Here is a 17,580-nt window from a genome sequence, read left to right as displayed (position 1 = left end):
TGCCTACATATAACTTGCTGTACTTGCAAACTAACATTTTTAAATTTATGTACCATGTCACCCAGATCCCTCTTAACTCAGAGTTCTGCAATCTCCCCACTAAAATAATATCTTTCTTTATTCCATTATCCTTCCTAACAACTTGCTGCATCTGCATAATAACTTTTCATGTCCCAGGACACCCAGATCCCTCTGTATCTCAAGCTCTGCAATCTCCCCATTTAAATAATATCTTGCTTTACTATTCATCATGCCAAAGTGGACAAGTTCACATTTTCCTACATTGTACTCCATCAGTCAATTTTTTGACCCTCACTTAATCTATTTATGTTCCTTTGCGGACTCCTTATGTCCTCTTCATAACTTACGTTCCTACCTATTTTCGTCGGCAGCAAATTTAGCGAAAATGCATTTGGTCCCTTCATGCAAGTCATTGATATAAATTATAAATAGTTGGGCCCCAGCACTAATCCATGTGGCACTCCACTCATCACATCTTGCAAACCTGAAAAAGACCCAGTCATCTTGTTTCTTTGCTGCCTTTTAGCTAATCAATCCTCTATCCAATGCTAATATAATACTCTCTTCACCATGAGCTCTTAATTTGCATAGTGATCTTTGATGTGCCACCTTGTGAGATGCCTTCTGGATATCCAAGTACATCACATCCACACTTCCCCTTATCTAGTTGTTCGTTACTTCCTCAAAGAACTCCAATAAATGAGTCAAACATGATTTCCCTTTCACAAAACCATGCTAACTCTACTTGATTGCATTAGAATTTTCTATGTGCCCCGCTAGAACCTCCCTAATAATAGATTCCAGGAATTTTCCCATGTTAAGTTAACTGGCCTGTAATTTCCTGCTTTCTGCCTCCTTTCCTTGAATAGAGGAGACCCATTTGCTATTTTAAAAGCTGATGGCACCTTTCCTGAATCTAAGAAATTTTGGAAAACGAAAACTTAGACTTGGACATATATCACCAATCTTTCAATGTTGTGAAGTCAAATTCCTGGAAAACTTTATCCAATTGTGGGTGAACATTCCACATTGACTGCAGTGGTTGAAGAAGAAGGCCCACCACCACTTTTCAAAAAGGAATGGCCAATCATTGAAAATTTCTTAGTAAAGTCTATTTCTGAGAATGAGTTTTAAAAAATATACCAAGATCAGCAATTGTCCCAGCACTGGTTTCAGTGGCAAATGACTTTAACATAGTTTCATTCACAACTGCTCGTTCCTTTATTGGTTTAGTTGTGTTTCAAGCTACCTCCAATTCTATGCCTTCCTACAATTCTGTTGCACAATATTAAAAGTCATTCTGGTGTCACTGGTAAGACCAGCATTTGTTGCCCATCCTTAGAAATAAGTGGCTTGTTCGGCCATTTAAATAAAATAAAAAATTAAGGGGCAATTTAGCGTGGCCAATCCACCTACCCTGCACATCTTTGTGTTGTGTGGGTGAGACCCACACAGACACGGGGAGAATGTGCAAACTTCACACGGACAGTGACCTGGGGACAGGATCAAACCCGGGTCCTCGGCACCGTGAGACAGCAGTGCTAACCACTGCACCACTGTCACCCTTCCCCAAAGTGAAAGGATGCCGCCAAAAGCATTTGAGCAGAAGAGAAAAGCAGCCTGACTCCAGCTCTGAAACAACACATAGAAGCAACAGGAAAGGAAAGAGGAACAATTTGTATTTGCACAAGGGTGCAATCACTTTGGTGTTTAAAAGTCTGTTGATTTGTCAATTTTACTCTCAATATTAACACACCAACAAACTTTAGAACAAGAACAAAGAACAAAGCAAAGTACAGCACAGGACAGGAACAGGCCCTTCGGCCCTCCAAGCCTGCGCCAACCATGCTGCCCGTCTAAACTAAAATCTTCTACACTTCCGGGGTCCGTATCCCTCTATTCCCATCCTATTCATGTATTTGTCAAGATGCCCCTTAAATGTCACTATCGTCCCTGCTTCCACCACCTCCTCCGGCAGCGAGTTCCAGGCACCCACTGCCCTCTGTGTAAAGGATTACCTCGTACATCTCCTCTAAACCTTGCCCCTCGCACCTTAAACCTATGCCCCCTAGTAATTGACCCCTCTACCCTGGGAAAAAGTCTGTGACTATCCACTCTGCCTATGCCCGATAATGTTGTAGACCTCTATCAGGTCGCCCCTCAACCTCCTTCGTTCCAGTGAGAACAAACCGAGTTTATTCAACCTCTCTTTATAGCTAATGCCCCCATACCAGGCAACATCCTGGTAAATCTCTTCTGCATCCTCTCTAAAGCCTCCACATCCTTCTGGTAGTGTGGAGACCAGAATTGAACTATACTCCAAGTGTGATTTTTATTTCAAGTTTATTTCAAGTTTCTGTATCTAGGAATCTCCAGTGATGCCTTTTACCTGCCCAGTGGCCACCAGCCAACAGGCTTGGAGGAAAATGATGGGTAGGTTTATCCTGCAGGCTTCAGGACCATCCCCCTCACCCCCATTGTGCAAGGCCTTATCCAAATGTAATTGCAAATAAGCATTGCTCATGTTGAGCTTAGTGAACGTCTAATGGGAAGCCTTGTTCACTGTTAACTTGTAATCATCACAAAGGTGAACTGTCTGATCTGGCTTCAACACTGGGACCACCAGCGCCACCCAGTCGGCGAAGTGCACTGGCTGGAAGATTCCCAAACTCACCAACCGTCCAAGCTTAGTCTCAACCTTCCCAATGATGGCGTAAGGGACTGGGCGGCCCGACAATATTGGGGTTGGACCTCAGGGCCACCTGGATAGTAGCCATGGCCCTCCTTTGGTGCAGCACGGTGGGTAGCACTGTTGCTTCACAGCTCCAGAGTTCCAGGTTCGATTCTCGGCTTGGGTCACTGTCTGTGTGGAGTCTACACGTGTGTGCATGTGTTTCCTCCGGGTGCTCCGGTTTCCTCCTACAAGTCTCGAAAGATGTGCTGTTAGGTCATTTGGACATTCTGAATTCTCCCACTGTGTACGCAAACAGGTGCCGGAATGTGGCGACTAGGGGCTTTTCACAGTAACTTCATTGCAGTGTTAATGTAAGCCTACTTGTGACAATAAAGATTATTATTATTATTATAATGGTCCCGAGGCCCGGCCGGAAAACTTTGGAGCACCTGCTCAACATCGAGCATAAGCCCCCTGTCCCCACTTGAAACACATAATGACAACTGATCTTCAATTGGTGCAGTCAATCAAGGCCCAATGTGCTAGGGCCATCGCCCTGCACCATAATGAGGGAAGGTGCAGGGACTGACCAGCGTAAACCACTGGAGGGAGCGTAGACCCCACATTTCCAAACGTTCAGCCATAAATGTGGCCAACCTAGCTTTCATGCCCATCAACGACAATGTACCCACTCTGTTTGATCTGGTCAGAGGTGTGTTGCACCATTACCAAAACAGTCACTCCTGTATCCAATGCCAGCTGGAGTAAATGTCCATTGATCCGAACCGGAATACGGATCGGGGCTAAACGATGTGCCAACACACAATTGAGATGCATCTCGGCCTCTTCCGGGTTGTCCAAATGCAAGGCCTTACCATGGGTTAGCACCTACCATGACCAGGGCGTCTAGGGTACTGGCTCTCTTGCTGCCGGAAGTTACGTCTAGTCCGATGTCCGCATGTCACGCAGGGGGCGGAATTGCTGTCAGCGGAGTCCAGGGATGGTGTGCGATGTGGCGCCTGGCCCCTTGACCAAAGGCCGGAATCGCCACGCGCTCCTTCCGAGGCATAGAGGAACCATGTGGGCGGTGGCGTCAGACAACATTTACTTCTATACCCTCTATTTCTTGAATGCCCTTTACCGCGCTCTCTTGGGAAAGGGAGATTTGCAGTGCCTGTTGAAACATGAGGGAATTTTCTTCCAGAAGTTTCTGAAGAGTTTATTGTTGTTTACTCCGCAGACCAGACGGTCGAGGAGCATATTTGCTAAAACAGTGCCATACTCACAGTACTCGGCGATTTTACAAAGTCTTGAAACAAACTCTGTAATGGATTCACTGGTGGACCTCTCTGCCGTATTGAATTTGTATCGCTGAACGATGATAGGCATTGTTGGGTTGAAATTATGTCCCATCAACACCACGAGCTGGTTGAAAGACATTGTGACGGTCACCGCCGGAAACAGGAGGCCCCCGATCACTCCAAATGTATCCGCTCCACAGGCTGTCAGCAGAATTATGGTCTGCCGCTCATTCTCTGTGATAATATTGACTCTGAAGGTCTCCATATCAGGTTCAAAAACACCCAAATGCCAATCAGAGGCATCGTCACTCACTCAACTTCGAACCGTGGTGCGAAAAAAAGTCAGCGCAGGGAGGTGGCTCAGCTAGACAGGTTGCAGGTCAACCGTTCCAGGTTTACCCTTGTCGCCAGTTTAGTAAGACTCGGGCAGTCCAAAGTGAGTAAAAGTAAACATTAATTTTACAACAGTTATATATATATGAGTTGTGGGCGGCACAGTGGGGCAGTGGTTAGCACTGCTGCCTCATGACGCCGAGGACCCGGGTTTGATCCCGGCCCCGGATCTCTATCTGTGTGGAGTTTGCACATTCTCCCTGTGTCTGCATGGGCATTACCCCCACAACCCAAAGATGTGTAGGGTAGTTGGATTGGCCGCACTAAATTACCCTTAATTGGAGTAAAATAATAGGGTATTCTAAATTTATTTTTAAAAATTATATATATGAATACCCCTAGAACCTCACAGGCTACTCTCTCCTGTCGGTCTGATCTTTTATGCAAGTACGGGTAAGTTACACCGCCCTAATGGGGGAACTCATACTCCTCCAGGAGCATGGGGAAAACAATCATCCCCACACCGTACGTCCCGTGCTGGTTATTATTGAGGGGACCTCTCTCCAACTTTTTAAAATTTAAAACAAAAGGGCTTCAGCAGCTGGGACACATTAAGTGATTCCCTTCACAGTACAAGTTGCATCGTCTGCCACCAGGCAGCTCTCCAATGCCTGTGGCGAACTGGAAACAAGCGGCCATTCACTATAGGCCTTAATGCGCATTTAACAAGGTCAACTGGCTACCCGCAACTTGTGGAAAGGTAGCTTGTGGGCAGGTTGATGCCAGAGACCTGGCACACTTTCTGGCGGAACAAAATTCCATGCCCACCTGTCTCTGTGCCTTTCCCAACATGTCAAAAGTAATATTGACTGGGACAGAAGAGGGAGCAGTGGTGGTATTGTCAATGGACTTGCAATCCCGAGATTCAGGGCGCAATTCTCCAGAAAGGTTTCTAAGTGTGGTAGTGAGTGGGAACTGTCTCGAGCTTCCTGGCGCTCGGCCCAGCGAGGCCAGCAATGCTATTCAACATTAATTGGTCCACTTAACGAGGCCACAGCGTAACCCCCCCGCCCACCCCCCAAGACCTTTCCACCCCCACTTAACGAGCATCCACCCACCAACCCGCCACCTGCCTCCCCAACCCTCCCTTCACCCCCCTCCCCCTTCAACCCCCCCTCTCCCTTCCTTAACATCCCCCCTCCCACCATTGTGAACCACGCGTGTGGCTAACAATGCTCTCTGCGGACTTCCGGGTGCGGCGATGACCAGCTGAGTCGCACGTTTCGGCAGCTCCCGGTGGAACGGACTTTTGGGCTCTTAATAAGAGCCCCAACGGCAATTTTAACGGCTAAAAGTACTGTGCGGTGAACCAGAAGGGAATCCCCCCTGGATACGGATGCAAAAGGAGAGGAAGGTGGCAGGATTGCGGTGGATCCTTTAGAGCAGTGGCAAGGAAGGCAAGCAAAAACCAAGATGGCGTCGGAAGGTGGCAGTTTAATATGGGGCCCTGAACAACACGAGTTTTTGAAACGCTGCGTGGAAGAACTCAAAAAGGAAATGAAGAAGGAGCTGTTGGCCCCGATATTACAGGCGATCGAAGGGCTAAAGGAGGAGCAAAAGACCCAGGAGCGGGAGCTTCGGGTCGTGAAGGCAAAGGCTGCCGAGAATGAGGACGACATACAGGGCCTGGTGGTGAAGACGGAGATGCACGAGGCACACCATAAACGATGTGTGGAAAGGCTGGAGGCGCTGGAGAACAACGCGAGGAGGAACAACCTAAGGATTCTTGGTCTTCCTGAAGGTGCGGAGGGAGCGGACGTCGGGGCATATGTGAGCACGATGCTGCACTCGTTAATGGGAGCGGAGGCCCCGGCGGGTCTGCTGGAGGTGGAGGGAGCATACCGAGTGATGGCGCGAGGACCGAGAGCAGGAGAAATTCCTAGAGCCATAGTGGTGAGATTCCTCCGTTTTAAGGATAGAGAGATGGTCCTTAGATGGGGAAAGAAAACTCGGAGCAGTAAGTGGGAGAACGCGGTGATCCGCGTATACCAAGACTGGAGTGCGGAGGTGGCGAGAAGGAGGGCGAGCTTTAATCGGGCCAAGGCGGTGCTTCACAAAAAGAAGATAACATTCGGATTGCTGCAACCGGCAAGACTGTGGGTCACATATCAAGGGAGGCATCACTACTTTGAGACGGCGGATGAGGCGTGGACTTTTATCGTGGAAGAAAAATTGGAATGAGCGGGTTATTAAAAAAAAGAACGTTTGAAACAAAGTGGTGGGGCGAGTATGGGGGGCGAAAAGGGGGGTAAAAAGGGGGGAAAGAGGAATTTTATGTTATTAATCCTGCGATGTGGTAACTTTGCTCTCTTCCACAGGAGGTGGTGGGGGGAGGAAAGGAGGTGGAGGAGATGGGGCGTTGGCCATTGGGGGCGGGGCCAAGGGGGAAGCGCGGGCTCGGTTCCCGCGCTATGATAATCATGGCGGGAATAGGGAAGCAGGAAGGAGGGGGCGTCGCACGGTGCGAGCCGAGGTCACGGGGGGAAGCCGAGGTCGGCCAGAGTTTGCTGACTTCTGGGAGCAACATGGGGGGTGTAACTACGCTAGTGGGGGATCTAGCGGGGGGGTTGGGAGGGGGGAATTATTGGGCTGCTGCTGCTGGGGAGAGGGGGGAGCTGGCATGGGGTGGGATGGGCGGGGGGGGGCACCGCCTGGGGGGGACACAGCTGCGTGGGAACCGGGTGAGGAGCTGGAAAAAGGGGATGGCTAATCGACAAGGGGGGTGGGGTAAAAAGCCCCCCAACCCGGCTGATCACGTGGAATGTGAGAGGGCTGAACTGGCCGATAAAGAGGGCAGGGGTACTCGCACACCTTAAGAAACTTAAGGCAGACGTGGTTATGTTACAGGAAACGCACTTGAAACTGATAGACCAGGTGAGACTACGCAAAGTTTGGGTGGGGCAGGTGTTCCATTCGGGGCTAGATGCGAAAAACAGGGGGGTGGCTATATTATTGGGGAAGCGGGTAATGTTTGAGGCAAAGACTAATGTGGCGGATAGCGGGGGCAGATACGTGATGGTGAGTGGCAAACTACAGGGGGAGACGGTGGGCTTAGTGAACGTATATGCCTCGAACTGGGATGATGCCAATTTTATGATGCGTATGCTAGGACGCATCCCGGACCTAGAGGTGGGAAAGTTGGTAATGGGGGGAGATTTCAATACGGTGTTGGAATCAGGGCTGGACAGGTCGAGGTCCAGGACTGGAAGGAGGCCGGCAGCAGTCAAGGTGCTTAAAGATTTTATGGAGCAGATGGGAGGAGTAGACTCGTGGAGATTTAGCAGACCTAGGAGTAAGGAGTTTTCGTTTTTCTCCTACGTCCATAAAGTCTATTCGCGAATAGACTTTTTTGTTTTAGGAAGGGCGTTGATCCCGAAGGTGAGGGGAACGGAGTATACGGCTATAGCCATTTCGGATCACGCTCCACATTGGGTGGACTTGGAGATAGGGGAGGAAACAGAAGGGCGCCCACCCTGGAGAATGGACATGGGACTAATGGCAGATGAGGGGGTGTGTCTAAGGGTGAGGGGGTGCATTGAAAAGTACTTGGAACTCAATGATAATGGGGAGGTCCAGGTGGGAGTGGTCTGGGAGGCGCTGAAGGCAGTGGTTAGAGGGGAGCTGATATCAATAAGGGCACATAAAGGAAAGCAGGAGAGTAGGGAACGGGAACGGTTGCTGCAAGAACCTCTGAGGGTGGACAGGCAATATGCGGAGGCACCGGAGGAGGGACTGTACAGGGAAAGGCAAAGGCTACACGTAGAATTTGACTTGCTGACAACGGGTACTGCAGAGGCACAGTGCAGGAAGGCACAGGGTGTACAGTACGAATATGGGGAGAAGGCGAGCAGGTTTCTGGCCCACCAATTGAGGAAAAGGGGAGCAGCGAGGGAAATAGGGGGAGTGAGGGATGAGGAAGGAGAGATGGAGCGGGGAGCGGAGAGAGTGAATGGAGTGTTCAAGGCATTTTATAAAAAATTATACGAAGCTCAACCCCCGGATGGGAGGGAGAGAATGATGGGCTTTCTGGACCGGCTGGAATTTCCCAAGGTGGAGGAGCAGGAAAGGGTGGGACTGGGAGCACAGATTGAAATAGAGGAAGTAGTGAATGGAATTAGGAGTATGCAGGCAGGGAAGGCTCCGGGTCCGGATGGATTCCCAGTTGAATTTTACAGGGAATATGTGGACTTGCTCGCCCCGCTACTGATGAGGACCTTTAATGAGGCAAAGGAAAGGGGACAGCTGCCCCCGACTATGTCTGAGGCAACGATATCGCTTCTCCTAAAGAAGGAAAAGGACCCGCTGCGATGCGGGTCCTATAGACCTATTTCCCTCCTAAATGTAGACGCTAAGGTTCTGGCCAAGGTAATGGCAATGAGGATAGAGGATTGTGTCCCGAAGGTGGTTCATGAGGACCAAACTGGGTTTGTGAAGAGGAGACAGCTGAATACGAATATACGGAGGCTGCTAGGGGTAATGATGATGACCCCACCAGAGGGGGAAGCGGAGATAGTGGTGGCGATGGATGCCGAGAAAGCATTTGATAGAGTGGAGTGGGATTATTTGTGGGAGGTGCTGAGGAGATTTGGTTTTGGAGATGAGTATGTTGGATGGGTGCAGCTGTTGTATAGGGCCCCAGTAGCGAGTGTGGTCACGAATGGACGGGGATCTGCATACTTTCGGCTCCATAGAGGGACAAGGCAGGGATGCCCTCTGTCCCCATTATTGTTTGCACTGGCGATTGAGCCTCTGGCAATAGCATTGAGGGGTTCCAAGAAGTGGAGGGGAGTACTTAGAGGAGGAGAAGAACACCGGGTATCTCTGTATGCGGATGATTTGTTGTTATATGTAGCGGACCCGGCGGAGGGGATGCCAGAGATAATGCGGACACTTCGGGAGTTTTTTTGAGAATTCTCAGGATATAAACTGAACATGGGGAAAAGTGAGTTGTTTGTGGTGCATCCAGGGGAGCAGAGCAGAGAAATAGAGGACTTTCCGCTGAGGAAGGTAACAAGGGACTTTCGTTACTTGGGGATCCAGATAGCCAAGAATTGGGGTACATTGCATAGGTTAAATTTAACGCGATTGGTGGAACAAATGGAGGAGGACTTCACGAGATGGGACATGGTATCCCTGTCACTGGCAGGGAGGGTGCAGGCGGTTAAAATGGTAGTCCTCCCGAGATTCCTCTTTGTGTTTCAGTGCCTCCCGGTGGTGATCACGAAGGCTTTTTTCAAAAGGATCGAAAAGAGTATCATGAGTTTTGTGTGGGCCGGGAAGACCCCGAGAGTGAGGAAGGGATTCTTACAGCGTAGTAGGGATAGGGGGGGGCTGGCACTACCGAGCCTAAGTGAGTACTACTGGGCCGCCAATATCTCAATGGTGAGTAAGTGGATGAGAGAAGAGGAGGGAGCGGCGTGGAAGAGATTGGAGAGGGCGTCCTGTAGGGGGACTAGCCTACAAGCTATGGTGACGGCCCCATTGCCGTTCTCACCGAAGAAATACACCACAAGCCCGGTGGTGGTGGCGACTTTGAAAATTTGAGGACAGTGGAGACGGCATAGGGGAAAGACGGGAGCCTTGGTGGGGTCCCCGATAAGAAATAACCATAGGTTTGCCCCGGGGAGAATGGATGGGGGATTTGGAATATGGCAAAGAGCAGGAGTAACGCAACTGAAAGATCTGTTTGTGGATGGGAAGTTCGCAAGTCTGGGAGCGCTGACCGAGAAATATGGGTTGCCCCAAGGGAATGCATTCCGGTATATGCAACTGAGGGCTTTTGCGAGGCAACAGGTGAGGGAATTCCCGCAGCTCCCGACGCATGAGGTGCAGGACAGAGTGATCTCAAAGACATGGGTGGGGGACGGTAAGGTGTCAGATATATATAGGGAAATGAGGGACGAGGGGGAGATTATGGTAGATGAGCTGAAAGGGAAATGGGAAGAAGAGCTCGGGGAGGAGATTGAGGAGGGGCTGTGGGCGGATGCCCTAAGTAGGGTAAACTCATCGTCCTCGTGTGCCAGGCTAAGCCTGATTCAATTTAAAGTGTTACACAGGGCGCATATGACTGGAGCACGGCTCAGTAAATTTTTTGGGGCAGAGGATAGGTGTGCGAGATGCTCGAGAAGCCCAGCGAATCACACCCACATGTTCTGGTCATGTCCGGCACTACAGGGGTTCTGGGTGGGGGTGACAAAGGTGCTTTCGAAAGTAGTGGGGGTCCAGGTCGAACCAAGCTGGGGGTTGGCTATATTTGGGGTTGCACAAGAGCCGGGAGTGCAGGAGGCGAGAGAGGCCGATGTTTTGGCCTTTGCGTCCCTAATAGCCCGGCGCAGGATACTGTTGATGTGGAAGGAAGCCAAGCCCCCGGGGGTGGAGACCTGGATAAATGACATGGCAGGGTTTATAAAGCTGGAACGGATTAAGTTCGTCCTAAGGGGATCGGCTCAAGGGTTCACCAGGCGGTGGCAACCGTTCGTCGAATACCTCACAGAAAGATAGAAGGAATGGAAAAGAAGAAGGCAGCAGCAGCAGCCCGGGGGGGGGGGGGGGGGGGGGGGGGGGGAGGAACCAGAAGGACTCTCAGGGCTGTTAATATATATGTATAATATGTATAGGTCGTTGCTATAAATAATTGTATATTGGACTGTTAAAACATATTTTTCGAGAGTGTTTATCTGAGACAAGGCAGTTGCCATTTAGTTTTAGTTTTAGTTTTTGTTATATATTATTTATTCTTTGTTTATAGAACAGGTCATTGTTATTTATACTGTTATATTATTGTGTAAAGGATACACAATGTACTGTGATGGTTGACCAAAAATTTTCAATAAAATATTTAAAAAAAAAACAATGCTCTCTCCGTCTCTACAGGAGAAGCTCTCGCACAATCACCGGAAGACGGCCCAGACTGGTGGAGCCGTGCCGGACTTAAGAATCCTCACCACCTTCGAGGAACTAACCCTGGAGGTGGCCGAGGACAGAGTGGAGGTTGAAGGAAGTTGCAGAAGTGAGAATCCATCGGGCCACACCTGGAAGACCTGTCAAACGGGAGTTGTTATTGCCTTACTGATTGACCAATCCCTCCACTGACCACATGTTCATTCTCCCACAGGTCCTCCAGCCGGTGGCACTGGCCCATCCGGGGTGGCTCCCTCTCTAGTTTCCCAGGTGAACATCTCGGAGGAAATTTCCGAGGAAGACACAACCAACGTGTCACAGCTGTCATTCCCACCCTCCACCAACACAGATACACATACCTCGGTGGGAAACGTTTGTCAGACTTCTGGGGAACAATCTGGTGGGCACCACACAGCTGCTTTTGAACATCGGGTGGAGGAAGAAACCCCCAGGTGAGATAGCAGTTGGAGATCTGCTGGATCCCTGGACCCAGCTGGATCCCATTCTGATTCTGAGTATGTGGAACAGTGGAAAGCCTAGTGCATGACGTCGGCACCATTAGTGAAGGTTTCCAAGGAGTCATGCAGTCGGTGATGGCCATAGCTGAGGGTCTCAGCCGGATGTCTGTCTCGCTGGGGATGGGACCCAGTAGCAGGCTGATCTTGATGAGGTTCTGTGGGACATGTCCCCCTCTCAGATAGGAATGGCCAAGGTGCTGTGGAGCTTGTCCCAGTCACAGGTGGGCATTGCCGAGGTGCTGCAGAGCATGGCCAATCACTGCAGGGCATCGCCGAGGGTGTCAGCACCTTGGTACAGACATCGGGGAGCCGCCAGGGCTGGCAGAGCCAGTTGATGCAGGGGCTTGACCGTCCCATGGAATGGGGATGGTGGCCAACAGCTCCTCAGAGATCCCCCCCTCTGATGAGGCCACGTCCCAAAGGCAGCACACGGGACAGGGCGGCATGGCTGTGCATGTGCCGTCGACAAGTGCGCCGGGGCCTTCCGGCCCCAGAGCCCCCAGAGAATGCCCGGCAGGGGCATCAAAGGCCACGGGACGAGGTAAGCAGCTGGCTGCCTCCACCTCAGATGTGCATCGTGGGGAGACATCTAGATTCAGGGGGTGAGCTAGGAAGTGCAAAAGATAAATCTTCAGCTTGAAGTGCCGAGTGGATGATCCAACATGGCCTCCTCTGGAGGACTCCAACATCTCAGATGCCAATAAGATTAACTCCATGTGAATCAAGAAATGGCTGAAGACACTGAATACTGCAAAGGCTATGGCTCTGACAATATTCCAGCAATAGAACTGAAGACGCGCTCCAGAATTTGGAGCGCTCTAGCCAAGCTATTCCAGTACATCTAGCAGACTAGCATCTATCCAACAATGTGGAAAATTGCCCAGGCATGTCCTGTGAACAAAAAGCAGGGCAAATCCAACCCAGCCAATGACCGCCCCACCAGTGCACTCTCAATCATCAGTAAAGTGATGAAAAGGGTCATCAACAGTGCTATGAAGTGGCACTTACTCAGCAATACCTGCTCACTGATGCTCAGTTTGGGTTCCACCAAAGTCACTCAGCTCTTGACCTCATTACAGCCATGGTTCAAACATGGATAAAAGAGCTGAACTCCAGAGGTAAGGTGATAGGCACTGCCCTTGACATCAAGGCAGCATTTGATTGAGGATAGCATCAAGGAGCCTTAGCCAAACTGGAGTCAATGGGAATTAGGGGGAAAACTCTGGTTGGAGTCACACCTAGCACAACAGAATATGGCTGTGGTTGTTGGAGGTCAGTGATCTCAGTTCCAGGACATCACTGCAGGAGTTCCTCAGGGTGGTGTCCAAGGTCCAAGCGTCTTCATCTAAAATGGACGGAATTTTAGGATTTCTACCAAACACTAATTGATAGGGACTATAGCCCCCAACCATCTGCAATGAATTCTTTACATGTACCGCCCATGCTAAAGCTGAATTTAGCTTGCAGTTTGGTCTATCTGCCAAAATTTTCCAGAGCATGTCATCTATTACCGCATGGTTTCTTTCACACACACCATTACTAAATGGGCTTTCCGCAGCCGTATTCGTATCTGTGATAATCACGTTTTCACACAAATCCCTAAACTCATCATTAGCAAATTCTCCCCTATTGTACGTAAGGAATTTTGCTGGTGGGCCCATTCCTGTCCCTATCCATTTTTCCACGATTTGATCCAGAATTACTCTTTTCTTTACTTCGTACAATCGTTGATTGACTAAATCTGGTTGCTAAATCAATAAAATGCAAAATAAATATATTATTGGCTTTATCCCAGATCTTAAGGTCCATGGCCACAATGTCGTTAAAACCTCTGGCCAAAGGTAGGGTGACTATCGGTCATGCTGGTGTCCTTCTGTACTTCCTACAAACCTCACAGCGATCACTAACCTGTTCTATCAGTTTAGTGTAGTCTTCATCTCTTTTACCCCTGCATCCTTTAATACATTTTTCAGCCTCCCAGGAGACGGATGCGCAAATTGCCGATGCAGTTTTAATGCATCAAGCTTTTTATCAGCTAAAGTACCATTTTCAATTACCATTAACACATCCTTAACAACTGTACTTGAAATATTATTTGTCAGTAATGGAATACAATAGTGTCCCAACTGTGTAAATTGTAAGTCCACCGTCTTTCCAAAAACTGTTGCCTTATCCTGTTCCATTTCCAGTTTCATGTGCGCTTTCTTCATCGACGGTCTGCTCAGAAGCAAAGGTATCTCAGTTGATACAACATCCGTGCAAATGAAATGATTCACTCCAGTAATATTGCAAGGGGTCACCACTCTTTTCTGCGACTTCAGAGTATTATCATCCCCAAACCTGAAACTTGTGGAACTTTCAAATTCCTTAACCTTGTTACGATTTTCAGCATTCAAAGAGTCCAGGTAACATTTTAACCAGTCAATTCCACACACAGGAGATGTGCAGCCACTGTCCAATACAGCACAATCGAAGGATTCTGCCACCAACACCCTCATTTCCGGCGTAAAACTGCTTGTTAATAGGACAATGCCTTCTTTCTGGTCACTATCTTTTTCCTCTTCTGACTCTTCCGTGTCATGTGTCGCTTCAAACACTATTATGTTGGCTAGTTGAAAGCATAGTGGTATTGAGAGGCACATCGAAAACATCGATTTATCATACCCCGTGCATTTCTGGGGTTCATCTTCCTATTGTAGGTTCTAACTGGGTTTCTGTCTTCATAATTTCCGGGTCCCGATCTCCTTCTATAGTCTTGAAACCTGTTTGTAGCCGTGCGATTTCGCCATCCTGTTATTTGTGTATCTTCCATATTCTGCTTTATTGCAGACTGACCTATTTGGGTCATCAGAGCCATCGGAATTGAATGTTTCCCCAGAAACTTTTTTAAAGCTTTTGTCATCTGATCAAATAAGGTATCCTTAACCGCAAACTGAACTCCTGTCAAAACCAGGAGCCTATCCATGTTGCTCACTCTAGCACAGTCAAGTCATTTAAAGGCCAACACAGACTGTGGAAATTCCAGGTTGTGTTTCTGCAGCCTTTTATATAGTCTGCCAAATTCCATTATATAGTCTTCCATGGAGAAATCCTCTATTTTCCGGAACCTATCAAAATCCGATCATGCTTCATATGCACTTAACAAGTCATCCTTTTTATAAATCTTATCCATATAACGTAATTGAGTCTCCAGACCTTCTTCTGAGTCTAATTCTTCCAATTCCAGCTCAGAAAACATTTTGCTTCGGATTTTACTGTCATAAGGTAGAGAAAGAGCCAATGCCATACCTTGTTTTCTTTTTCCCAAGGCAGTTACCTTAGTCCACATAACTACTGCACTTCTCCATTGGTCGTACGATCCCCTTTCAGAAAATAAGGGGGGGGGGCCATCTTTATCCTAGGTTCAGCCAGAGATCTTTTTTTTTCTCTTCTCACTCACTCTTGAATCTGGTTTGGTCTGGAAAAGTTGTATCTTTCAAACCTTCACATTTGCACAGCAGCCATCCTCTGCTACCATTTGTTAGACGTTTAGTTGCTGTTGTATAAAGAGTCAAAGGTACTGCTCCTTTTTACCAACACCTATTTTCACTTTAACAGACTCTGCACAAAACTCTATCTTCACATCACCTGACACAAAGGTCACCTGAAGCCTCTTTACATATCAGTGTCAATTATTGGATACTTAACATAAATGAAACAACTAATTGGAATGTCCGTTAACCCGTTACTTAACAGCGGCGCCTGAGCAGGGATGCCGTAGGGTGGAATTTTCCTGCGGTTGGGATTCTCATTTCCTGCCAGCAGCGTGCCCCCAACCGTGGGCTTTGTGGCGGCATGGGGGGGCTTGAATGAGATATCCCATTGACAAGCAGTAAGGAGAATCCCACCACTGCGAACGCCGCGTTGGCGAGAAACACGCGGCTGGGGGGCTGGAGAATCTTGCCACAGTTTCCTGCTTGGTGGAAGCAGATCTGTAGCTGGCATGAGGACATAAGGTAAGTCCAAACCTTTCCTGTGTGGGGAAAGAAGGAACAGAAATGCAGCTCCCAGTCCCACAAGGGAAACTGTAGCCCACTCGGCTTCAGATTCCCAAAACCCACTCCCCAAAGCATCTTATTGTTACTTAACAGGAAAGCAATGAGGATTTAAGTCTCTTCGATGTTCATCCAGCAGGAGTTGTTCTCTATCCCCCTCTTGCCCAATATGGGCAGGGAGTGAATCAGTGGCAATTAAGTAAGGCCTAAGAATCAAATTGCTCTGGCCTCATGCTGCCTCTGCCAGTGGGAAATTAACTCGCTGGAGTGGCTGCCCACCAGAAACCTGCTTCGAGTTAAAATCTGCCACATAATTTTTCAAACACCTTTCTGTCTATACAAATAAAAAGCAAACTATGCTTGTAAGATATTAAAACATCAATTATATTTTCACTTCTAATGTGTAATAAATATTACCTTTCATACCATTATTCTTTTGTTCTGTAACAGTGGTTAACTGTGTGTTCATCTTGTGCACCATTCCCTGATAAGTTTTGATTTCCTGAGCAAATTCAGAACTCTGAAGATTGACTTGTGCAAGATCCTGGAAGTACAAATTTTAAATTAAAGGAGTGATTTAATCAGTTATATGAATAAAGCATTTTCACTAAATGCTTCCCAAAGTGTTGGACAGAAACAAGTTTATTACCCAAACAAAAGTGAAAGAAACTAAAATGTAATTGAAAATCCCTCCCAGATTCGGTTAGCTAATTATTTCCTCCGACTGTACCATGGGGACCACATAATTGTTATTAAAGAAACAATATGGAGTCGATATTATCCTACTCTATATTTTCACAAGTGCCTATTGGCACAAGGCTTGCTTATTTAGTAAGATGGTTTATTAGGCTATGTGGCAAGAACAACATTGCTTGTAGTCAGTGTTATTGAGGATCTTATCCATACAATAACTCTTTTAAGTGTTGGGGGCAGCACGGTGGTGCAGTGGTTAGTACAGCTGCCTCACGGCAGGTCCCAGGTTCGATACTGGCTCTGGGTCACTGTCCATGTGGAGTTTGCACATTCTCCCCGTGTATGCGTGGATTTCGCCCCCACAACCCAAAGATGTGCAGGGTAGGTGGATTGGCTACGCTAAATTGCCCCTTAATTGGAAAGAATTCATTGGGTACTCTAAATTTAAAAAACAAAACTCTTTTAGGTGGATGTATTGGCACTTGAGAGTCACCACCCATCAGCTTGGAAGGTGGATGGTAGGCATAACTGCTATGGCAGATGGGGCCAAGTACTATTTTGTGCCCATAGAAATCGGTTGCATTACGGACCAATTTCTTCCTCTGTTGGTCAGGCTTGTGCGGTTAACAATGAATGTTGCAGAAAACAAACTGATAGAGGTTTGATGCACCAGGAAAAAGATTCAACTTTGAAACAATTTTGTCCTTTCTCTTGTTGAATAAATAAAATTGTTCATGTTTCTTGAAAAGTGATTCCCGATGTCAAAAGATGCAAGATTATAACTGACGTGAAAATTAATCTCACAAAGCAGCAGTTAAACAGTATCGGCTGAGGTTACCATCCCCGTGAATTGTGGATGACTGGCATTGTGTAACAAAGTGCTTTAGCTTGTGACCTCAAACCTCTTCAGCACCTAAGCCTGGATACAGCATGCCAAAAATTTACAGGTTTTCAATGAAATATTCATAATAAGTATGGAGCTCTACCACATAATTCAATCAACACCACTCATATTTATTGCCATTCATGACTGGAGTTCAAAATCT

General features: G+C 48.0%; 1 protein-coding gene across 6 annotated transcripts in view; it reads right to left on the bottom strand.

Moving 5' to 3' along the window:
- The window catches only part of pmfbp1 (polyamine modulated factor 1 binding protein 1), a 1,352,449-nt gene that overhangs the window by 254,702 nt on the left and 1,080,167 nt on the right, over positions 1-17,580 (bottom strand). For 5 of the 6 annotated variants that reach the window (XM_072517945.1, XM_072517950.1, XM_072517948.1 and 2 more), the window contains one exon: positions 16,259-16,385. In XM_072517945.1, the coding sequence (XP_072374046.1) occupies positions 16,259-16,385 (127 nt within the window). The remainder of the gene's footprint in view (positions 1-16,258; positions 16,386-17,580) is intronic. The other variant, XM_072517947.1, reaches the window with a different exon arrangement.

This window comes from Scyliorhinus torazame, chromosome 10, assembly GCF_047496885.1.
Source record: "Scyliorhinus torazame isolate Kashiwa2021f chromosome 10, sScyTor2.1, whole genome shotgun sequence".
NCBI lineage: Eukaryota > Metazoa > Chordata > Chondrichthyes > Carcharhiniformes > Scyliorhinidae > Scyliorhinus > Scyliorhinus torazame.
Note: the sequence above shows the minus strand (reverse complement) of the source record. Positions and strands in the feature narration are given on the sequence as shown.